The sequence below is a fragment of the Rattus rattus genome, chromosome 3, assembly GCF_011064425.1.
Source record: "Rattus rattus isolate New Zealand chromosome 3, Rrattus_CSIRO_v1, whole genome shotgun sequence".
In the NCBI taxonomy this organism is placed as follows: domain Eukaryota; kingdom Metazoa; phylum Chordata; class Mammalia; order Rodentia; family Muridae; genus Rattus; species Rattus rattus.
The window spans coordinates 170226649-170251561 of record NC_046156.1 but is presented as its reverse complement, the minus strand read 5'-3'; the positions used below and the strand labels follow the sequence as shown (position 1 = coordinate 170251561).

At 41.3% G+C, this 24913-nt stretch overlaps 2 protein-coding genes and 2 pseudogenes across 4 annotated transcripts in view; 3 read left to right on the top strand and 1 right to left on the bottom strand.

Moving 5' to 3' along the window:
- The first annotated feature begins 49 nt into the window (after positions 1 to 49).
- On the top strand, positions 50 to 8229 carry Rad1 (RAD1 checkpoint DNA exonuclease). 3 transcript variants are annotated; one of them, XM_032898784.1, is made up of 6 exons: positions 50 to 226; positions 555 to 817; positions 2290 to 2398; positions 4736 to 4994; positions 7477 to 7575; positions 7863 to 8229. In XM_032898784.1, the coding sequence occupies exons 2-6, from the start codon at positions 620 to 622 to the stop codon at positions 8038 to 8040; spliced, it is 843 nt and encodes a 280-aa protein (XP_032754675.1). In that variant the 5' UTR covers positions 50 to 226; positions 555 to 619; the 3' UTR covers positions 8041 to 8229. The 3 variants fall into 3 exon arrangements, with proteins under 3 accessions (XP_032754675.1, XP_032754674.1, XP_032754673.1); XM_032898783.1 differs by having other exon boundaries at positions 50 to 282; XM_032898782.1 differs by having other exon boundaries at positions 51 to 335.
- On the top strand, positions 5502 to 5632 carry LOC116897517 (annotated as a pseudogene).
- A 1411-nt stretch (positions 8230 to 9640) lies between the features above and the next one.
- On the top strand, positions 9641 to 10384 carry LOC116897128 (annotated as a pseudogene).
- A 9720-nt stretch (positions 10385 to 20104) lies between these two features.
- The window catches only part of Ttc23l (tetratricopeptide repeat domain 23 like), a 63431-nt gene continuing 58622 nt past the window's right edge, over positions 20105 to 24913 (bottom strand). Inside the window, exons 12-13 of the mRNA XM_032897026.1 lie at positions 24387 to 24405; positions 20105 to 20179 (exon numbers count right to left, since the gene is read on the bottom strand). Of these exons, the coding sequence (XP_032752917.1) occupies positions 20105 to 20179; positions 24387 to 24405 (94 nt within the window). The remainder of the gene's footprint in view (positions 20180 to 24386; positions 24406 to 24913) is intronic.

Genomic DNA, 24913 nt, shown 5'->3' with positions numbered 1-24913 from the left:
GCACGCTGAGCCCTGAGTTAGTCATCCAGCTCTCAGACGCTTTCTTCCGGTCTTGTGGTAGACTATCTAGGCACCCGGCGGCTCGGTGGTGACGGTGGCCTAGTTGGCTGCGGGTCTGAACAGTGGCGGGAGCTGTTTGCAGGGCTTGCTGGCTTCTGCATTCTCAGTGTGTTCTTCTTGGGGCTAGGCTGACAAGGGCTTTACAGGATCGGACGTCACCTCAAAGGCAGGGGCCTGGCGCCCGGGGCTCCCCTTAGTGGCCGCTGTGCGGCGAGCGGGCTGGTGAGCTGGGTGACGGTCGGCGCCGCGGTCTAAGGTGTCTGTGGCGGGCTAAGGTTGGTGGCGCTCAGAGGTGCTAAGCAGGCCTCGTGCTCTTGTTACCCTGTAGGAACCCGCGCCAATTAGAAGTACCCAGTGAACTGCATTTTCCGGCTGTATCAGACCAGGAAACCGTAGTTTTGAGACATGGAGATAGAATGTTCCCGATTTCGGCTCGGGTTGAGATCGCCAGTCCTGTTAGCACTGATCGCGGGGTCTGTTGTTCCGTGTCTCAGGTTTTCGGAGATCTTCCGGAAGAGGAGCATCCTTCTCTCTGAGCTGAACGTACAGTGGTCCACCCATGCCTCTCCTAACCCAGTACAATGAGGATGAGTACGAGCAGTACTGCTTAGTGGCCAGCCTTGACAACGTTAGGAATCTCTCCACTGTCTTGAAAGCCATTCACTTCAAAGAACACGCCACGTGTTTTGCTACTAAAAATGGAATCAAGGTTACGGTGGAGAATGCAAAGTGTGTGCAAGCCAATGCCTTTATTCAGGTATGGGGGAGTGGAGACATTTTTAAGCATTCCCTAACGAGTTTAACTTGAAGGACTTATTCCACAAAACTCAAGTTAGAGAACAGAATGCCTACGTTTTTTCTTTCCTGCCAACAAATACTTTCCCCATCTTGTCTCACACAGATGAACGATTACTAGTGACAGTTTATTAATGAGATACTCATCACCATTTACCTTTTATAGACACTTTATCTTTCCTATTTGACATAGTGGCACCAGACTTAATTTTCAATAGTCTTATTTAGTTAGGATAACAACCGAGAATGTTTACTCTTTACAATATAATTATTGAAATGCACGTTTTAGTTTTTCCTCTTATTGGCTGTAATAGCATTTTTCCCCCGAGGCAGTCTAACATATGGCCCTGGTTACCTGGAACTTGCTTTTGTAGACTAGATTGACTTCAAGTTCTTGGAGATCAGCCTGCTTCTGCCTTGTATTGAAGTACTGGGATCAAAGCCCCACCATCACCCACAGCTACAATCTATTCTTATGTAGTATTTGTATGAGTCAGGTCGGAGCTCAATGTTCAATTCATGTTTTTGAACACTTGAGTATAGTATCAACTCACAATTATGTAGGAATAAATAAAACATGGTTTCTGTTTTCAAACGAAATTGGAAATAATTATCATGCATACATTATTAAATTGTCCTATCCTGAAGTGACTTTAGCTTTAACTGATAGGCACAAAAGACAAAGGGAGGATAAACTTAGTGGATTTAGATCCAGAAATGAAAATGAAGGACCCTTGCTGGGAGGGGTTGTCTTTGTGGTTTTTTATTTGGTTTTGGTTTTTACTTTTTAATTTTATGTGTAAGAATGTTTTATCTGCATGAATGTCTGCAAAAGGCATGTGCCTGGTTCCTGCCCAACCCAGAAGAGGGTGTTGGGTCACCATGGTGAACTATATTACTACTACTACTATTACTATTACTGCTATTACTACTACTACTATTATTACTACTACTACTACTATTACTACTACTACTATTACTACTACTATTGTTGTGGCATAAACATTTATTATGGTTAAATTGGTTACAGATGGTTTTGAGTCACCATGTGGGTGCTGGAAATCAAACGTGTTTTCTGGAAGTGTAGCAAGTGTACTTAACTGATGAGCCATCTCTCCTACTCCTTTTTAACCAAAAAAAAAAAAAAAAAAAAATTCATACAATATATTTTCATCATATTCTACCCCTACCCCCTTCAGGAGCTTCTAAATGGGGCCTTAGTGTTATACCTTTAATGATTAAACCATCAAGTAGTATTCAAGTGGTAAACATTGCAAAGTTAGCATGCCTTAGTTGGGAATGAGAAATAGTCTCATGGAGTTGGCACAGTATGGTTACTTTCTAAGCATAAAGTGAAATGTAAACTCTTATGTGTGAATTTTTCATTCTTTACTATGACCTCACTTTCATGTTTGCATGTTTGTTCTTTCCTAGGCTGATGTGTTTCAAGAATTTATCATTCAGGAAGAATCCGTTACTTTTCGAATTAACTTAACTATCCTTTTAGACTGTTTATCTATTTTTGGATCAAGTCCTACACCAGGTGAACTATATTACTACTACTACTACTACTACTACTACTACTACTACTACTACTATTACTACTACTACTACTATTGTTGTGGCATAAACATTTATTATGGTTAAAAGCATAGAAAATACAGTAAGACTTCTGGGATATGAGCTTTTCTATGTTTTATTTATTTTTGGAGGCAGTCTTATGTATCCCAGCCTGGCCTTGAGCAGTCTGTATAACTGAGGATGACCTTGAACTTACCTTCCAGCCTTTGCCTCGACTGAGGAGATGATAAAGATAGGCAGTCACCTGTAGTTTTATGTGGTATTGGGGATTGAAACTAGCACTTAGTACATGTTAGCCAAGCTCTCTACTATAGCTGAGCTGCAGCCCCAAGCCAGCCAATCCTTTGTTAGAAATCTAATTGCTCAGGGAAGACTCCTGGGGTCCCACTCCTAGTGGAGAAGCTTTTGGCAGCCGACAGCTGGGAACAGAGGGGAAAATCATTTCTTTGGAGGTCCTAGGGAGGGAACATTAACCTTAACCCTAACCCTAATAAGTAGACCCTAATAATTAGGGGGTGGATTTGTTTACATGGATTAAATTTTCAAAGAATAAAGGGAAACTAATTCCCAGCTCATTTTCCTCCCACTGATGACAATCATAAACATAAATATTCAGACTGCCAGATGAGTATTTGTTTACAGTTCTTTACATATTCGTGAAGGCATTCATCTTAGTTCATCTTACTATGCAGGGTAAGTTGTTACCTTCCTTGTTGCTGTGGAAAAAATGACTGACAAAGCAGTTTAGGTTTATATCAGCTCACAGTTGGAGTGTTTAGGCCATGTGGCAAGGAAGGGCTTGGAAGCAAGGAAAGAGCGTGAGGCAAATGCTCACATTGTCCACAGTCAGGAAGCAGAGAATAGCTTAGCTGGCTCTCTTATTCAGTCTAAGAGGGAAGCCCTTAAAGTGGTGCTACCTACATTTAGGGTGGGGCTCCTACAACCTCATCCTGATCAGGAAACTCCCTCATCACAGATGTGCCTGGGGGCTTGTTTCCTAGGTGATGCTAGAGCCTGCCAAGTTAACAGTATTAGTTATCACAGTGCTCTGAGAGATGGCTCAGTGGTTAAGAGCACTGACTGCTCTACCAGAGGTCCTGAATTCAATTCCCAGCAACCACATGGTGGCTCACTACCACCTATAATGGAATCTGATGCCCTCTTCTGGTGTGTCTGAAGATAGCGACGGTGTACTCATAAATAACTTGAAAGAATTTTTTGTAAAAATTTTAAATCAAAAGACTTTAAAGTCTTAAAATATCTTTAGCAATGTGAAATATGTTTTAATTACATATTTATTCTAACTTACTCAGAATTACTTAGAGGCAAAGAGAAGCAAATTTTTGCTGACTCCCAGTTGACCATTGACTAGGAAATTCAGTTACCCTGTATATAAGTCCAGAAGGATCCCAAAAGAATCCGAGAATTACTTTATTTCATAAGGAAGTAACTCATGGCTTTGCACTGGCAGGTCCATAATTAAGTTTTGGTTTTGCAGGGTCCTGAGTATAACTCAGGTTGGCCTTAAACTTGAGGTATGCCTGTCTTAACTTCTGAGTGTTGGGATTACAGTGTACTCTGCCATACAATGTACCCTAGATGACCTGGAACTTGCTGTGACCCCCTAGGATTGCAAGTCTTAGTCGTGATCTGTAGCTGGGTCCAATTTCACACTTTGAGCAGATGAGATAACTTATTAAAGTGCTTACCAAGGGAGCTCAACAAAACCTGAGTTTGATTCCCAGGTCCAATGGTAGAGAGGACCAATTCTCAAGAGATTTTTCTATGACATCCATGAGCATGTATGTCATGTATGTATGTATTCACACTCAAAGCCATCATACACATATAGTAAATACATGTTTTTAATTATGCATTTGCAAATGCAATGTTCCTCAGCTCAGTTTTTCCTGAGAATATTTGATTTCCCATATCCCTGACTTGCTCTCTAACCAGTAGGAAGGAACAGGATATTTTGTATCCCTCCTCTGTAGGGATTTGACGTGTTAAATTACATCACCAATGACTACCCTCTATTGCTATCAAGTTGATTTAAAATAATACTGTATCTCAATAAGAGGCATTGTGTATAAGAAGTGGGAAAATCATTTCGTCAAGTTGGATTTTGCTCAGATTCCCAGTTTCCTTGGCATTATTGGAATTAGGTATCTTTAAAAAGAGTCAGACATGCTAGAAGCTTGGGAGATAAATTATTCTTGAGGTAACATGTGTGGCATTCAGAGGGAACGCTAGCCCCAGAGCCACGGAGCTAAGCCCCACCTGATTTATTTCACTGCAGGGACTTTAACTGCACTTCGGATGTGTTACCAAGGTTATGGTCACCCACTGATGCTATTTCTAGAAGAAGGAGGAGTAGTGACGGTCTGCAAAATTACCACTCAGGAGCCTGAGGACACGCTGGATTTTGATTTCTGCAGCACCAATGTTATGAATAAAATTATCCTGCAGTCCGAGGGACTCCGGGAAGCCTTTTCTGAGTTGGACATGACAGGTGATGTCCTACAGATCACCGTGTCTCCTGACAAGCCCTACTTCAGGTACGACAGTGCAATTACCCCTGATGTGGTCTGGCATGTACCCAACCTCCATGCAACATTGAGTTGCGTTGAGTTGAGGTTTTTTTTTTAACCCATTCTAGAATTTGCAGAAGCATTTGATTATTCCATAATTTTACAACCTCAAGATAGGAAACTTAAGACATACAAAGAGTAACCCAAAAGCATTTATAGCTGGAAGCTGATTCTCATAGTCTACAAACCAGTGGTATTTTAATTGCTGTCTGTGATGTACATGAGGTTCCATCTTAAGAAAAATTGGATTTCAACCTTTAAACAGCATGTACATGGTATCCGTTTTTCTTTTACAATAGTTCAGGATATAAAAGGAAGTAGGTATTTCTAATTTGCTGATAGTTTTTTTTTTTTTTTTTTTTACTTAGTAGCTATTGATGATCTAAGGTAAATATCTATCTTAACACTGGTGAGGGGAAAAATGTGAATCAGCAGAGAAAGAACAAAATTGCAAACCATTTAGAATACTACTCCATGCCCTGGCAATGGGCAAAGAGACACCTGGTTTGTGGTGCTGTTCTTATATCACTCAGGGCAGGCCTTTGTTCATCCTAGCTTGATGACTAGCTTGGTGGCCAAAGCTGTCTCATGCCTAGGGCACATAAAATCCTGAAGGAAAAAATAAAGAATAATAATACTCACAGGAACTTGGGAAACAGTTCTCAAGTACTTGGAGTATTAGAAACCATGGACCTCATTGAGTCAGGCATTTTTCAGCAGAAATACAATGTCAAAACTGTTCTGATATTTTGTCTCAGCAAAATTTCTGAGTGGTTTTTTTTTTTCAGAGCTAAATTAATTTTATAGAACTTAACATTTTTGAAGATTTGCAGAGAATATAAGTTGTAGGGTTTTGTTTTCTTTTGTTTTTGACTTAGGAACGGACAATTATGGGGAGCCCTCTCCTGTGATTAGTCAGATAAGACTTTTTTACTCATGATATACTAAAAGTTAACCAAAATGGAAAGCACTGACACCCAATCAATCCTTTAAATCAAGTATCAGAGGATCTTCTTCCACATCAGCTCTCAGAAGAAGTACCCAGATGGGCCCTGCGTCCCATTCCAGGATGGGAAACAATTTGACATGTGGAAGTGGCTGTGAATTGTTTTTACAGATATGTTAGAAGTTCACGTGGCGCTGGTGGGGTAGTTAGGTATGTGTGTGGTGCTGAGGAAATGAGCCTAGGCTGGAAATGGAGACCTGATGACAGTCATCCTGCATGAGAGCCGAGCAGAAGGAACTCAGAAGTTACACCAGAGCAGGGAGTATAGACTGACTGGGAACATGGAGGGTAGACCCCGAGCTTTAGGAAGATCTTCCAGGACTGATCACTGCTTGTCAGCATGCTTCTCCCATAGCAAATGCTTAGGCAGTTCTTGGAGACTAAACTCAGAACTGTGTACATTTGCTGACAGTACAAAGTTGGAAAGGCCATTAAACTTCTAAGATCAGTCTAACACAGAGAAACTCTGTAATAGTAAAGCACAATTTAAAGGCACAAATTGCATGTAAATGGTTCAGCTGTATAAGCTAGGAATGGACCTTACAATTCATTTAAACCAAGGCCTTCCATTATGCACAGTTCTCTGAAATATAGTTCTAGATTTAAAGATAAGGAAAGTTAACTGTTATTATCCAGCTGAACAGAGTACAAACTATATAATCTGATATGATGATTTCTTCAAAGCTGTAGAAAAGTTTCAGACTTTTAAGAGTATGCTCTTTCAGAGGACCCAAGTTTGATTCTTAGCACCATGTCAACCAGCTCACAACTGCCTGTAACTCCAGCTCCAAAGTGAAGTTCTGGAGAGTATGGACTCTCATACACAGACAGACAGACAGACACAGACAAACAGACAGACAGCCGACCGACCGACTGACCGACCAATAAAGGTAGAAAGTAAAAAGTTTTAAGCTTGTTATTAGATACTCTTTGCCCCTACAGCATCCTGTGGGAAACGTCATTATGATGCTTGATAAGGTGTCTATAGCTGTGAGTGGTGCTATCAGCTTGAGCTTGTTACATGGTGACAATGTTGTGTGTGGTCCTGTGTATGTCTGTATTTGCATGAATGTGCAGTTGCATGTGGTCTTATGTATACATACGAGGCCAGAAAAGGACATGGGGTGCTTTCCTCCATTGCCTTCCACCTTATTGCCTTGAATCACAAGCTCCCCGTTATGGCTAAGCACCTGCTACTGCGTTACGAGGACTGCTAATCTCCATCCCTGAGTGGTAGGGTTACAGGCATTCATGGTCATACCTGGCCTTTCATGTGAGATCTAGGATTTGAACTGAGGTCCTGAAGCTTGCAGTGCAAATGCACTTACCTGCTGGATAGAATCCCTATAACTTGGATTTTAATATGTCATTTCTTAAGGCAGTATGGATTCTGATATTGCTTATTATTGAATCTGTGAATAAATGAGTCACTTTCAACCTTAGGTTGTCTACTTTTGGAAATGCAGGAAACTCCCATCTTGACTATCCCAAAGATTCGGATTTGGTGGAAGCATTTCACTGTAATAAGACCCAGATCAACAGGTCAGTACTTACTATGAAGGTTACATTGTTGAGTACCAGATTTCCATATAAATACAAAACAGGTAATTTTTAATCTGTTAAATGCATCACATTAAAGAGAGTAGATGGTTGGACACTAGATTACTTGGGGATATTGCGTTGTAGTCTCAGGCCATAAAGCAAGAAGTCCAGCACCTTAGTTAAGAATTTGCTACTCAGTAGTTCCTGGCTAACGTTTGTCCTTTACTTTGTGGAATGCATTGCATTTAATGGATCCAAATAACACCTTTTCATTTACTCTCCCACAGATACAAACTTTCTTTACTGAAACCTTCTACAAAGGCATTAGCTTTATCTTGTAAAGTGTCTATTCGGACAGATAATCGAGGATTCCTCTCATTACAGTACATGATTAGAAATGAGGATGGGCAAATATGCTTTGTGGAATATTACTGCTGCCCTGATGAAGAAGTCCCTGAGTCTTGAATAATTCACTGTGAATATTTGTGTCTCTGTAGTTGGTGTTGTCACTCTGACTGTATAATCTTGATGATTTCATATTGGATTATATACAGAGATGCATGGAGAAGATAGGGCCAAGGTCCCATTCTGTAAATAGTGTTTATTTTGTGAATAAATTTTTCATGTGGCCAAAAATTATCTGGCTTATTGTACTGTCCTGTGATTAGCGTTCTTTTCTTCCTTTTAAAAAATGTGTTCAGTGTGTGTGTGTGTGGTGTGTGTGTGTGTGTGTGTGTGTGTGTGTGTGTGTGTGTGTGTGTTTGCCTATCTTGATGCCCTAGAACTAGAAGCACAGATGGTTTCAAGCCGCCATGTAGGTTCTGAGAACCAAAGCCTTTTCTCTGCAATGACGACTGCACCATATTCCCAGCATTCTCCTCTCCCATGATGACTGCGCCATATCCCCAGCATTCTCCTCTCCCCATGACTAGCTTCCCAACTTAGGGAATCAGTGAATCAAGATGGATAAATTATGGTTTTCCACTTCAGTAGACTTTTGTTTTTCGGTTTTTCAAGATGGTTTCTCTGTGTAATAGCCCTGGCTATCCTAGCTACCACCAGGCTGGCATCAAACTCAGAGGTCCCCGATCTCTGGATATGCACCACCATGCTGGATCTAACATAGACTATCTTAAGAATCTATACAAAGTTGGATGGAGTCATATCTGACGTGTTCTTTTATTTATATCTTAGTGTACATTCCAGACACTAGATCTTAAAGCTGAGTGGCTCACCATCATCACACCAATGTCAGAATCATCTAGAGACTTGGTGGTGGGGACAGCACTGTTTTTTATCAAACTTCCTCCAGAAAATTTAGATGTTTGCCAAAGTGTTGAACCACTGTTCGAGAGAATCTTCTTGATTTTGTAACATTCTAACATTCACCTGCATTGCCCCCCACCTCCAGGGACTCTTTGCATAACTGTTCTAGAACTTACTATGTAGACCAGGCTGGCCTCGAACTCAGAGACCCACCTGCCTCTGATTCCCGAGTACTGGGATTAAAGGTGTACTGCCCTGGCAGTTCCTTTCTGCAGTCTCACTGGTGTTCCAGGAACCGTCTTAGGTCTAATGCCCTCACACTCAGTACTCTCAGGACTCTTAGAGGACTCACAGGACCGTGTGGCACCTCGCTCTCCATCCCACTTTTTCCTTCACAGGAAAGGATTGACTTCCACATTGCCCACAAAAAATGAGCCATGTTTGTATTTTTCTGGGTAGTTTTATTTTTCTAAAATAGTTTTTGTGGCAACAGATTTTTTTTTGTCATTAACAAAATACAATACTAAAATCATAAGATTAGCCTTCTCAATAGAAAAAATACAAATCTAAAATTCTTTTCTGTGCTAGGTGATAACAATTGTAAACAGGCACTGATAGTTTGGGGCATGATATTTTATCATGGGAAAATGATGTCATTCTACTACAAGATTCATGCTCTCCCAACTCCGGACCGGCAAGTTCCGGGCTGAGGCCTGACAGACCTTACCCTGTACCTCAAGTCAGACCGCCCAAAGGAGCGCTCCCGGAAGCTGCCTGCCTGCAGGTGGCTTGAAAAGCTATGGCTGCCGCTGTGATGCTGTGTGCTGCGCGGGTTCTGGGAGCTGGATCCCAGGAACCTGCCAGGCACAGGTCAGACACACCCACCAGAGAGCTTCTTTGCTGTCCTTCTGGGAGCTCATCTCCATGAGAGCCGAACCTCTACGGAAGAAGAAGGTAGACCCTAGAAAGGATCAAGCAGCAAAGGATCACTTGAAAAAGAGAATCTGAAAACTGGAAAGAGCCACCCAAGAACTGGTTCCTATTGAAGATTTTATTACCCCTGTGAGGTTCTTGGATACATCAAGACAGCGACCTCAGGAGGTGCATTCTTTTGAGGAGAGTGAGCAGAGAGCTCTTCTGCTGAAGAGGTGGGCACTGTATAAGCAGCAGGAGCATAAGATGGAGAGGGACGCCATCAGAGCCATGCTGGAAGCCGAGCAGGAAGCCCTGGAACAGCTGAAACTTGAGTCTACAGAGCTCTATGCCGAAGCCATTAAGTGCAACACCAGCCTATTCCCCTTGGAGAAAGAAAGGGTACATTACACACCACCTGTCTCTAACTACCAGGCCCCTGAAGGCAGGTACAATGATCTCACCAAGGTGTACACACAAGGAGAATTCAAAAGATAGAACTGAAAACTGCTATCCTCAGAACATGCTGGCCCTAAGAGTCTGGACAAGCAATCTAAAGTCTACTTTTCACAGATAAGTCACCCCAGGAACAAATAAAGGGTAATCAAAAGTAAAAAAAAAAAAAAAAAAAGATTCACTTAGCATTCCTAAAATTATCTCTTCCAGTCATTATGACTCCTATCTCCAAATAAAAGAAGTGCCCAAGACTACTGATGGTTGAGAACAATTTGGTGATATCCACCAAAACCTATGGGTGCTTTTAGAATGCCCCACCCTAGAATAGCACACAGAGCAGCAGAGAAAGCTAGCTTAGCAATGAAGGTGACTAGGGGCCAGCTTAGTAGTGATGACTCGTGAGTGTCCCAGACAAGCTCAGTGTCCAGTGGCTACCAAGGAGGTAAATGTTTATGAACTGCAGTGAGAGTTTTGAGAAGGAAATGAATAAATTCACTATGTTTGAATATTTTCCTGTTTCTGTAAACACTAAGAATAGAACAACCTTAAAATATAATTACAAAAGGTAATCAGTTGTCAATTGAGGGGCTGCAGTTTTCCTTTATATTTAAGGAAAGCAATATTATAACACTTAGAATTTATCTAACTGCTTTCTATTAACTCCCCTGCCCCAACACACACAATACATAAAAGTTGGATACATATGTAGGTTGATGTCAAGGTGATAAATACATGATTGAACAGTAGAGAATGGGGCAGGGACAAAGTTTTTGTAAGGTGGGAGAGAGGAGGGAGGAGGGGGATCAAGATGAAGTCTACGGAGGAGGACAGTTGAGATTTAGGTGAACTAGACTGATTTTATCTTGTCTAGGTGGGCGGTTTAAATCTTTTATCAATTGGCAGTGAATTTATTGTGTAGATGAACTGTGGATTGAGAATTAAACATGTAAATCTAATTGCTAAATTACAAGTTTCTGGAACTTTGACTTTACTGGGCTAAAGAGGACAGTGTGTGAAAGAAATGGCTGAGAGGCAGCGGGAGCGTGCGGATCTGGTTCTGTTGCCTGAGCAGAGAGAGAGCGCACAGGGCCCACAGAATGAGATGTGCGTGTGCCAGGGGTGGTAACCACCGCCCAGAGGGACAGCACAGAGAGGGCAGCTAAAAGGGAGACAGCTTGTGGACCGCATGGCAGAGTAGCAGCCTGAGTAAGCAGATCCAGCTTGCAGGAACTGATAGAAAACGTTTCTCTTTTAATTGTCACCACAACATACATATGATTTGGGGGTTTTGCTCATTACTGTTTTATGTACTTAGAACAGTACCTAGGCATTCATTAATATGTGTTAAATGGGAGAATCTGCTTTGAGATTGCGTTACTTATGAAAACTTTTAAATTGGTATATTGATAGATTTAATTAAAGATAGGGATTTGTACATTTAAAACTATCTTTATAGGTACATACGGTTGGGGATTTATTTTTAATTATAGTGCAGGTGTATGTACTTGAGTGCAGCTCTCCACAGAGGACTCTGTGGGGCTGGGGACAGTCGTGAGGCGCCCTATGTGGGTGCTGAGCACCAAACTCAGGTCTTCTACAAGGGTATTACATGCTCTTAAGTACTGAGCTGCCTCTTCAGCCCCAAATCATTATAACATTGAGGTACTGATTCATTAAAGAATTTTTATGTATGTTTCCCTTGATTTAGGGATTGTTTTTTAAATGAGCTTACCTTTGTTTAACATCCAGTGAGAGACCACCCAGAGGAGTGCTTCCTCAGGCAGAGCTGGGGACACTTGGGGACCGACTAAACTTATATCACACACAGCCCATGGGTTTTATAAGTTTTAGTTTTGTGGTTTTGAAGTTTATATAATTTTCTTTTTGGAAAATTTTGCTTGCCACAAATAGGTAAATAGCCCTTTTCCCCCCTTTTCCCTTGTGTATTCCCCATTTTATGTTTCTACCTAGAGGTTGACTACTAAAAATAAGAGACTAAATAATTTCTTAAATTATATTTTTTATAAATCACAGGATTTCTGATGTAAGCTATCCCTGTAAGACATGGTTGCAATTGCCTGAAGGGGTGGGCTGTGCTGCTCTCAACAGATTGGAGCGGGGCTCTTTCAGAGCTATATGGAGAGCAACAAGGTGGCTCAGTGGGTTAAGCATTGCCTGTTCAGACCTGACGCCTTGCGTTCAGTCCTTAGGAAAGAAAAAGCTGGATGAGGTGGCATGGATCTGTTATCCCAGCACTCTAGGGCCAGATGGGAGGTGAACAGAATCAGCCCAGAGAAAGACCTGCCTCAAAAATGGGCAGAGGGATGGCCCGAACTCCTGAAAAGTCTGCGGACCTTCACACATGACCTACACTCAGTTTACTACAGTTTTTAATATATAGATAGACTCCTTCCCTTCCTGCTTTCACGTTTCCTGTTCCTCTTTACTGGAAATAAAAATTAGGGGATTGAGCACGTTCTGAGCTTGGTCTTCACTTTCCAGTGTTACTTTTAAACATGTCAGGTTATATGCACTTACGCATGCTCACAGATACTGCAGCACACTTCCCTCTAGGGGAATAGACAGTGCTGTAGTTAGGAACATTAGGAGTACTTGAACATGCAAATCTATTATGGAGAGGAGTTCTGATAACCTTTGAAATGCTTTCCTTGTGAAATTAATAGCTTATTGATTAATATGAGATAGTTATAGATGCCCTTGGTAGAGTTAAAGAGATTCAGGATTGTAAACTGACTAAATTAACTCAGAGAAGCTCCTTAGCCTTTCCTGAAAAAGAAGAATCTTGTTAGGGCTGTGCCCTGTCCCTTTAGGGATTGGTATAGAAGTTCGGTTCCTAAATAGTCTTCCTTCCCACTGTTCCTGTCCCAGAGGTTTTGGTTCCTGTTATTATCTGAGAGCTTTGGTTGCTGTTACTAACTGGGTTAGTAACTGTCTGGTCTCTGGTCAGGTGGAACTTTGATATGAAGGTTGGTTTGATGGCTCAAACCATAAGTACAGCTGAGCTTATGGACCGGTTGCAGAAACTTTGCTAAAGCTGCTTAAACGTCTCCATATGACACAATCCAATTTGGGCTTGGAGTTCTTCTAACTTGATATGGAGATATAAGAAAAAAATAGCCTAACCTTATACACCTGAAAACGCCAGTGTCTGTGGACTAATTCAAAAGAATAGTGTAGTTCAGGCCCATTAGCAATGGTATGCATTGGTCTACAGCCATACCACCCCAAACATACACAGTTTAGTCTGGGCTCAGAAGGTAGGCAGTTAGCCCTGGTTAGCACTTGGATGGCGAAAGGTCAAGAGTTTGATTGTATGATCCCACCTGCTGGCTCCCAGATGATTGAATTTAGAAGGCAGCTTGGTACTTACCCAGTTTTCCAAAGAGAATACAATTTCAAATTAGGTTACATTACACTCAACATTTCTACTGTTCCTGTGAGTTCACAAAGCATTGAAATTTTTAAGTTGGTGAAACTACTCTTTCCTGTAAACATACAGTTCCTACAATGGTATGTGTCTATATATTCCTCAAATCCATAAACTACTGTGTGGAAGGGGAAGCAACCCTTCCGATGCTACTTGAGTCAATCAGAACTTCTGGATGTGAGCAGAAGTTCCTCTCCAGGCAGGACTGAAATTAACAATGACAAGCCGAGGAACCAGTAGACAACCAATGACAAAAAGCAGAGTCAGGGCCGCACCTGGGGACTTTGATTCTGAGTGCCAGACTAAAGCATTCTGGGGGAAAGATGGCAGCCAGAGAAAGCCTACCAGTCTGTGGGCTAGCCTTCAGATCAAATGCTGCATGTGCTCTGGCCAAACACTGCTCAGGACTTCCTATCACTTGGGGATTGGATGATTATTGGATTTTGCAGGCTGAACAAGTTCCTTCTTGAATAAAGAACCAAAATGATCTGTAAATACTAATGGAAAGGGTACTTGGTAGTGAGACACTGAGTTTCCCAAAGACAAATTCTTTGAGTTCCATTAAGTCAATTAAGGGAACGGGCTGAAGGGAGACTTCTTCTTAAAGTTGTCTAAACTAATATGAATGTTCTGTCTTGCTTTTTTTTTTGCATACATGAAAAATAACATAAGTTTGTTGCAGTGATACTCCAGGCTAGCTAGCCTAGCATCTTTTACTTCCAGAAGATTCTCCTGTCTCTGCTCCTCATGTCACCCTAGGAGTGCTGGGGTTACAGATACATGCCAGCACATGCAGCCTTGTATTCTGCATGGCCTCGATGCTCGAACTTATGCATTCAGGCTTACACAGCTAGCACTTCTACCCACTGAGCGTCCTCCCAGCCCATCCTTTTCTAAAGATACTTAAACCCAGCTTGGGAAAGAAAGCATGAAAGGAAGCCCCATCTATAATCCAGGAATAACTACCAAGCTAACCTTAAACAAATCCCGTAAACTCTTTCTCCTATCCTTAGGCCATTTATAAAGTAAGGTCCTTTCTGATTCTAACATACAATCAGGCCAGGGCAGACTTCTCAGGAGACTCAAACATTACTCACAAAGCGGTTTCAGCAGCCTTAAACAGGCTGTGACTAAAACCATTTCCAAACAGTGTATTAGGATGTTCCTTGATAAACTGCTTAGTAAGTAAGGTATGAGACTCTGGTGCAGCTCTGGAGCCTGCTCTCAGCACGGGGTCGTGTTCAACCCACAGTAACGAGAAGGAGAAAGTCAAGACGTAACTGAGTCACAAGTAGAAGAAAGGAATGGGAGGTGATAGAGACCCCGCAACACTGACTAAACAATGCATCACTAACGGACTTTTTTTACCAGGTTATAGATCAAGATCCTGGTTTCTAACATCCCACCCACAAGATTGTGAGATGGAACTCTTTCCTCAAGAATCTTTAGAATCCTTAGTTTAAAAAAACAAACAAACAAACAAAACAAAACACTTCCACTCTGTTGCTGCCGTCAATGCTGATAAACAGACTTTGTGCTGTAGAATTTTGGCTAGCAACAAGGTTGTTTTTATTGTTGGCTATCTTGTGTAGAGTTTTCAGTCCCTGATAACATGAGGGAGACCTAGAAAGGAAGGAGAAAAGCATTTTTACTTTTGTTGGTTCTTCCCTCTGACGACAGCCGCTCCTTCCTCGACACCACATCACTGCCTTATCAGTATTGAAAGGCTGTGCTCATCCTGAGGCTAGGACAGTGTCATATGACTTCACATTACCACACTTAACCATGTTGAATGAGTGTTTAAACAAATCCGAAATAGGACTAGAGTCTTGGATTTGAACCAAAAGACCAAAGCTCTTCCCTGGACTTAGATGACAAAGTCTGGGCATTATAACTACCTGGGTTGCATTTAACCTCCCGCAGAGGAACACCTATCTAATTTATCCAATGGTACTTCAGGATTTTCAAATAATTTCAGATAGGCACAGAGATTCAAAACCCAAGCCGTAAGAGAGCTCACTTTACCTGTTTTCTGGTGACTAAGGCTTCTATGCCCCCATTTCACAGGGTGACTTCCTAGTCCTTGGAGATATGGAGTAATTATATTCCACAGGAATCTGATACACAATTTACAAGGAACTTGGAATTTTAAATGTACAATCTCACTAAAGACTATTTCATGCTCTGACTACTACCGGCCTACATAAGATACAGGAAGTTGGGGACTGGAGAGATGGCTCAGTGGTAAAAGCACTGACTGCTCTTCCAGAGGTCCTGAGTTCAATTCCCAGCAACCATCTGTAATGGTGGCTCACAACCATCTGTAATGGGATCTTGTGCTCTCTTCTGAAGACAGCTACAGTGTACTCATATGAATAATAAAAATAAGTCTTTAAAAAAAAACAAAAGGTACAGGAAGTTACCTGTGGCTTTAGTTACCTCAGCAGTAATAAGAGATAACTTTAGCAGAGGAAACGGGCACAGATTCAGTTCCGCTCAAGAGTCACACTAAATCAGAGGAGGGAAAAGATCTGAGAACTGACTGCTAGGAGAGTGAGTCAGCCAGCTACCACATGGTGGCAGGATTCCCCTGCCCAAAATCCTCTGTTATCAAGAACATTGGTTTGCACTAGTATAGTCGGTCTCTTTGTTGGGCTTTTGTTCATTTCTAACTGTGTTACAGTTTCTGTTTTCAGGGGTTCTAGATCCCGCCTGAAATGTTAACCAACAAAATGTTGTCCCCATGAGATTAGTGTTAGCTTTTCTGAGAAGCCAGCCCCTGCCCCATTTGCTTTAAGCATCAATGTCCTACCAAAAGATCATGAAGTCAGAGTAATAAAGATGGCTGCTAATTTACTACATGGATACTGGGGGTCAATGCTTGGCAAGCACTCCACTTGTTTCTCACAGCAATCCTGACATAAGTATATACTCATCTTTATGTTATAGACAAGAAAAATGGGATCAGATATAACTAGAAAGTATTAGTGTTTTGAATCCAGGCCTTTCTGTTGCCAGAGCTACACTGAAACTACACAGTGTTGCCAGCGCTGACCTCCCATAGGCAGATGCCTCCATGTTGACCATTAGAGCTACTACTCTTTTTTTTTTCAATTGTAAAATCTGTTTTTATTTTATTTTTTCTCCATCTTTATTAAATTGGGTATTTCTTATGTACATTTCAAATGTTATTCCCTTTCCCGGTTTCCAGGCTAACATCCCCCTAGCCCTTCCCTCTCCCCTTCTATGTCCCCATCCTCCCCTCCATTACCGCCCTTCCCCCAACAATCCTGTTCACTGGGGGTTCAGTCTTAGCAGGACCCAGGGCTTCCCCTTCCACTGGTCCTCTTACAAGGCTATTCATTGCTACCTATGCAGCTAGAGCCCAGGGTCAGTCCATGTATAGTCTTTGGGTAGTGGTTTAGTCCCTGGAAGCACTGGTTGGTTGGCATTGTTGTTCATATGGGGTCTCAAGCCCCTTCATTGAGCTACTACTCTTAACCACTGTGAATCATAAGGGATAATTAGGTCACCGGTACATGTTCAAGTCAACTCTCTATGATCAGGTAAATGGTTGACTGTTGACACAATTATTATCCTAAGACTTCATGCCCCAAAGAAGACCCCAAAGTCTTTACCAAACTATAAAATCATTCTTGAAGTCTCAGATCAATCGTGTCCTACACCTTTGATTTGAACGAGACCAACTTGGTCTATTGTGGTCCTAAGATAGTATAAAATTTCACTTGCTAAAATTTAAATCACTACTGTTCAGAACTTAGGTTCATAGAAACACAGCATTAAAAAATAACAGCTTTCTCTACAGATGTACATAGCAGATCTAGTATATTCCAAGTCCTGTGAGTTACTGCAGATAACCCACATCTCCTTGTTGACTGCTGTTTTTAAGCTGATTCCAACTACAGCTCTTTCTCCCTCCCCAGGTAGCCTGTGTGCATCTATGGGAGTCAACACTCCCTATTAGAAATGGCAGCAGAGCTGTGCAAGCGCTAAGTACTTACCATTCCTTGATTCCTTCCAGGCGTTGCCCTCCTTCATTCCGTTCTGTCTCTGCATACACTTTTCTTCTTTCCTGGAGTGGCTTCTTTTTTCCATCTGGATAAACTTGCCCTTTGGGAAACAGCTCAATGGTTACACCATGAAGGCTTTTCCAGGTCCTATAGCTACTGTCTCATTTTTATCCTCATCGCATAGCGGGCTCTCATTGGGAACTCACACTCGGTATTTTATTGTTTCTTTGAGCTCCTTCCTGCACCAAGGGCTACTCCCTTACCGTAAATGACTGTGGTTTATTTATGATGGTTACCTCTGACATCCAGTGAATGTGTTTTATTTATGTTGCTTATCTGTGACATCTATAGCTGTACCTGTTATTTAGGAGGCTCTTACCAGATGTTGAAGGCATGAATGAGACAAGTAGACTCTTGGAACAAGTCTCTCCAGAGGTAACTGCCCCAAGGCCCATTTCTACCCTACGTTCCTTCATCTTTCCTCTTCCAGCCTCACAGCCCAGGAGCAGATACTCTGTTGTATTTACCTGACCAAGAGGCTTGAGGAAGGACTCAATACAGATAGTGGACGTGAGCTATGAAACAGAATATAAAGATGATGCTTTCTCTAGATCTAATTACGTCATAGATTTTTTTTTTCCTTCCTGAGTGGTGAACAAGTGCACTAAAATACATTTGCTAGTAAAAGAGTAAATTCCAATGTGAAGTTCTACAGCTTCTAGTCTAACTCTATAGACATTCATTAAGATGTATTGTCTTTGAATTTGTTGTCTAGTGTTGTTTTGTGTCTTTTTGTTGTTTTTCTTACAAGGTTTCTTTTTATAATAAAGTTTTTTTTGTTTGGCTTGTTTTGGGTTGTGTGTGTGTGTGTGTGTGTGTGTGTGTGTGTGTGTGTGTGTGTGTGTGATGCTTTAGCCCTAACAGGTCAATGAACTTTGTGGTTTCTGGTTTCATTCTCTTTTTATAGAAAAAAAAAAAAAAAGATGGCTTTCTTTGCCCCCTCTGTTGTCACATGTAGCTTTAAAGTCCATCAGAAAAGCTATATCACTATAACTTCTCGGTTTGCAATTGTCCCGGAGATATCTGCAGTGATGAAAATGAAGCTGACACTCCATGCTTTCGTACTACCAATAAGGCTGGATTAAGAGATCCAACCAGGATCTATTAATGTCCTATGGCCTACCACATGCTGTGTGAAGTGCCACTCTCACTCTGCGTTGTTTCTACAGTACAGATACTGTCTGACTCCTCATTAAAGAAGGCTGAAACATAGGGTAACTTGTACATGGAAAGTGCTGGAACAAGATTTAAACAACGTCGTAACACTATGTCTAGTATGTGGTCTACATTCTTCTAGTTAGGACTCTCTTGTGACGGGGGTGGGGCACTTTGCAAGGTAATGCTCACTTTCTGATTATGGAACATGTCTAATTGAATGTTGGTCCAAACATTAATATCAAAAAGTTGTTCTACAAGTTCATACTAATGTTAGCAAATGGCGATGTCCTATTTGCCAGTAGGATGGCTTCTTAGTCAGCATTCTCTCCACATCTGGAATCTTTGTCCGACTTTGTCATCATCTCCAATCAGACACTCTCCAGGCCAGCAGGCTTTCCAAGCCGCTTTACTCACATTAGCTCGTTTACTTACAACGACCCTATGAACTGAGCATTCCGGGTTTATCCCTACCTCAGGGATGAGGAAACTGATAAGTGAGCTGTCCAAGACCATATGCTGACACACAATAGAGCTGGGCTGTAACAGCCACTGGCTACATCTCACCTCTACACTGAATTATCTCTTAACATTTATCTTTCCATCATCACAAATAAGATGCATGTTATAAATGCTAAAACAAAATCACAAAAATATAGAGCACAAAGTCTCCACACACAAATGACCCAGACATAATACTATTATGTTTAGTAATCACATATTTATAAAAACCAATATGTAGTTTTTTCTTATTCCTTCCAACATATCTGAGGTAAAACCCAGGGTTCTGAATGACCATGTTATAACATATACCACTTTTTTCTGGTTGGCATTTGAATTTGTCTACCATTTTTTTCTTATTGGAAACAAATCCTTAAAGAAGATGAAGACCAACATGCACAAAGCTTGAGTACAGATATCAAAAAAACAGATTTTGAACCATATTTCAGAGTCATGGGACACACACACTTAAACATTTTATCCACTTTTTTTCCCCTCAAAATACCAACAAAGGGTAGTATAACAGCCAGTCTTATCAACAGAATATGAAGAGGGCCGACTCGCTGCGACCTTGCTGACAGAACGAGGCTGGCAGGTATACTCTCCATTCTCACGAATCCTCGGCTAACACTTGCACTTGTTAACGCTACAGGAGGCTGGACACTGCCTGCTCACTGGTAGTCTGCATTCCCTTAACGTTTCATTGCAATAAGGTAGTTAGTGCTTTCTGGAAACTTTCTCCTCCCTCTTTGATTTCTTTTCTGATTTTTCTAAGGTCTCTTTTTGAGTCTCCTTCATCTAGATAATACAATGATAATGCTTGGTTTTGTTGCTAATATCAATGCTACTATTATTACTATTAACTGTTACTATTAATACTACCATTACTACTACTATTAACTACTAGTATAACTACTGCTGCTGGTGGTGGTACAATTAACTGCTACTGCCACTACAACAATTCCTGGAAGCTGTGTTTCCCACATATATTAAATGCCTAGCGAGAGTGTTTTTATTATGTCTTAGAGCTAGAGTGCGAAGTCCCACTGCACTTGTGCCCTGGTGCTCAGCACCTAAATCATGCTATAATCTCTCCAGACTAAGCGTGAACGGTCTCCAAAGCTCCTTCTAAGCCTCATTGTTCCACAGACACACATCTGTACGTTGGGTTCCATCTCGTAGGCTTCAGAATGTATCTCCCTGAGCTCTTGTTCCAAACCCCCAGCAGCTTACTAGACATTGCCAAGCGTGTGTACAGGGAACACCTCAAACACAGCATAAGTAACATGGAAATTATTATCTCCCAAGTCCCAGACAGCCTCCATGATGGGCTCCTCTGCCAGCACTGCTCAGTACGTCAGTCTATTTGTTAAGCTGGGGACTTCAAAGCCAACTTGAGTCTTGCCACTGACACACTTCACATCTAATTGCTTTCAAAGTTTGTCAACATAAATGACAGAATGCTTCTCAATATATTATCTATACCTTCCGTTAGCTTAGGTCCTTAAGAGTCTCAACATCTCTCTCTTAGGCTATTGGATCTGCCTGCTAAGTGTGCTCCTTACTTCTCCCTACTCGTCTTTCATATCCATCGCTATCAGAGTTAATCTCTGAAAGCTGATAACTAATCCTATCCTGTTCAAAATTTCTTTCATAGCTGCCTTCTCTATAAGTCTAGACACTCAGTATAGTTTATGAAAGTCTGGTGCTGAAATTTAGTGTCCAAACACATAGAAATAAACAAGTGAAAATACAGGCCAAGTTTATGGTAAAAAAGTCTGTCAAGTTGCAATATGGATCAAAAAAAAAAAAAAAAAAAAAAAAAAAAAAAAAAAAAAAAAAAAAAAAAGAAATATTTTTACAATATTTTTCCAGCAGAGGACTTCAACAGACTTCACCCCAGTTTTGTCCACAGCTTGGTATTATCCATGCACATTAAAGTATAACAACTCAAGACTTCTTGCTTTCCTGAGAAACACCAACTCGCCGGCTTCTTTTCTGTCTGCAGTTTTGGTCATCTACCTATGTTTGAAGACTCTCTACCCTTCCTGCGTGCAGTTTACACACATGGTTTTGGCCTCACAATTTATTCCTCGCTGTTTTTATGTATAATTCTATTAAAAACATACTTCAGAGCAATTTCAAACTGATTATGTGTATTTTTTTCTGAAAGGGAAGTTTCTTAAACACATCGAGTACTTCTCAGTACTTGAGCTTGATTTATGAATGATTAAACTGAAGTGCACCTGGGACTCAGGTAGAAACTTAACAACGTCCAAGTTTGTTTACAAAAACGAAGTTTTCTCTGCCTTTTTTTAAGCACTGAAATCTTACAGGATGCCTTTGTAACTGATGTTTTGCTCTGAAATTAGCTCCTGTTTCAAGCGGCCAGTTCTGCTCTAACTTGCAGAGCCTCCACAAGACAAGAACTCAGGCTGCTGGCCGTGACAGTCCAGTGAGTATTTCACTGCATTCCTGAAGGAGGTGTCGTAAAGCACACTAGAGCCCATTGGAACACAAGCCGAGTCCCAGGACATCTGGGACTGATTGTTCCAGTGAGAGGCTGAAGCAGAGAGAGTCATTCCTGCACTGATTTTGGACATCTGGGCTCTGGCAACTACCCCATGGCTTTGCTCAGCAGTTCTTGGGAAACGAGATATGGGCTTGTTTCAGAGAAAGAAAAACCTTTAATGATGCAACATCTACTCCAGCAGAGGACTTCAAAGGACTCTTCTTTTCCCCTTATATGGACTCTAGCTAGGTCTAGATCTCATTGTCTTAGCAGAAAGAGAGCAATTAGACTTACATTAAAATTCCAAGAGCCTTGTCTCTTCCTGTGCAAATTAACTCTAAAAACTCAGTTTTCAGTGTCTCCACATGTAAAATGGGTTCTAGAGTGTAACCTGCTGAAGAGGCCCCTCTATATGTGGATGGAAACCCCTTCAAAGCCAGATTCTTAGTGAAAGCAGGAATCTGAAATCTGATCAAGCACTTAAAGAAATGTAGACTCCCTGGCGTCTGCATTAGCTTCCACAAATATCCCCTAGTTTCTCTTCATTTTATGGCACTTGTCACCTTGAGGCTACTGAGAAAACATATTCACTCTATTTATCTTGTATTCTCTCTTTATAAAGTTAGAGATACATTTTACTAACACTTGGAGAATACATTGTTTTGGCCATCTTGTCTCCTACCCCTGTTCCTAGATCCACCAGGAATCTCACCCACCCAGCTAACTTTGTTTCCTCTTTTATCAAAGCCTTAGATTCCTGCTAATGGCTACATAATTTTACATGTATGCCTTCAAGTTGTACAGATCTTGAGCATGCTGTCATAAGCACTATGAGTTCATATGTACAGCTGCTGTATGCAGAGGACATCGTTTCCCTGTAGTCATCTAACCACCCCTGCCCCTTACAGTCTTTCTGCTCCCTCTTCCACAGTAATCCCTGAGCCCTGGGAAGAGGGAACCTGTGTGGATGCCTCCTTTAGTGCTGAGCACTTGACAGACACTTATTCTTTGAACCTTGACCAGTTGTGGGTCTCTTGTCTGTCTGTCTGTCTCCCCGCTCTGTGTGTGTGTGTGCGCGTGGGTGTGCGTGCGTGTGTGCGCACCATGGTATGCTCTGATAAGCATTGGAAGTTCAGAGGACAGCTTGTAGGAGTCTATTCTTTTCTCCCACCATGTGGGTCCCAGGGATCATATTTAGGTCTTCAGACATGGCAGCAGGTTCCCAGGTTCCCTTAACCTACTGTTAATCTCACTAGTTCTGAGGTTTCTCTTGTTTGGATACAAGCGAGGTAGAATTTTTGCCCCAACTTTGAAGAAAGAGCCTGTGTTTCTTCTCTGAAATTGCATGTTATTTTTGTTCCGTTTTGTTATTAATAATTTCAAAACATAAAAGGTGCTTTAAATGGATCAGAATGTCAAAATCTCAAACACAAAATATGGTAATTCTGACTAACAATTACCCCTACTTTCGATTATTCTGACTTGTCTTGAAAGTGAGAGGCCGTGAGTCTTCTATAAGGAAGGGGAGGGATGAGTATTTTGCTAACATTGATTTAGCACACGCTCTGCTGGGCACTGGGATATGCATGTATAGACAAGAATTCGCTTAAAAGTCATGACAACTCATGATACACTGAGACTTACCCATCAGTGATGAAGAAGCTGAAGCTCAAAAAGGGCAAATGATTTGCTCAGCTTCATGCACTTCCCAAGGATAAAATGGGTTAGAATCATAAATCTTACTCCAGGCATGAGTATTCCTTAGCCTACTCTGGATAGAAAACAGTAAGATGGCCATATATATGACTCATTTAAACATTATGGTTCATTATGTCTACTCTGAAGAAAAATAATTACTATCAGTATTGATATTTTATTATGATGTTGACAATAAGAGAACATTAAAAATTTAAGGCTTTCCTGAACCTGACAATTATTTATGGTCTCATTAATGCAGACATGAGAGGGAAGTGCCCACCCGTTGAGGGGAGTGTGATTATTATAGTGTTGCATAACCACAGACTAAGGGCACTAAGTACATTCTCAAAGACGAGAGATCTGGGAGCTGGAGTCCTGAGTTGTGAATCTGCTTTTAGAGTAGAAGCTAGATTTCTGCCTTCAGAAGCCAAGCTCTGACATTAGAGAGGCCTGTGGTAGATTCTAGCTCTGCTTCTTCCTGGGAAAACTTTGTGATTTTTTTAAATACCCAAAGAATCTAAGCTTCAGTTTTATCCTGAGAGAAAACATACGTACCAACTGTGGTTTCTGAATCAGAAATAGCATGTGTTAGAGAAATGAAAGATCAATATTCTAGTTTGTCATACTCTTTCTGTCTTGATGAAGAAATATGCTTTTATATACACACACTTGTAAGTGGGGCGCTTCTGTGAGGTTGGTCCTCTGTACCCCTAACCTGAATGTCATGGGAGGGCTGAGAACCCAATTCTCTGGCTGGAGGTAAGTAGACAATAGCTTTCTTCAGCACCCACCTCAGATGTGGCTGACTAAGACTGGTGTGACAGACCTGGCTGCAATTGTTCTTGCAGCTCATCTCTCCCACCTGCCTAAGCTGGTGAGTCTGCTGAGAGTGGACTAATGAGAATGACTTCTGGTGAATGAAATCAGCATCCTAACCTCACCCAATAATGATACCCTCTTTGTCAAAGAACTCTCTTTGAAACTCATACAGCCTTTAGGGTCATATTTACTTAGATCCACATTTCAAAGACTACAGATTAGAGGGAATCTTCAGAAGCTTGGTCTTTGTCCTGTCAAATGAGAGCTTCCTGTTGGGTAGTTGTGGAAGTTTAAATGAAACCCTTTCTAAGCAGGACCAAGCTCAATTGGAGGTTTTAGGACACACCTAACACTTTTTAATTCTCCTTTTCCTTAGAAGGGAACAATCCAAGGTCAATATCACATTGAGATGTACAGACATCAATGACATAAGAAAGGAGGAAAACGCAGCAGGTCTTTGCCAACCCTCTCTTTGCCTTA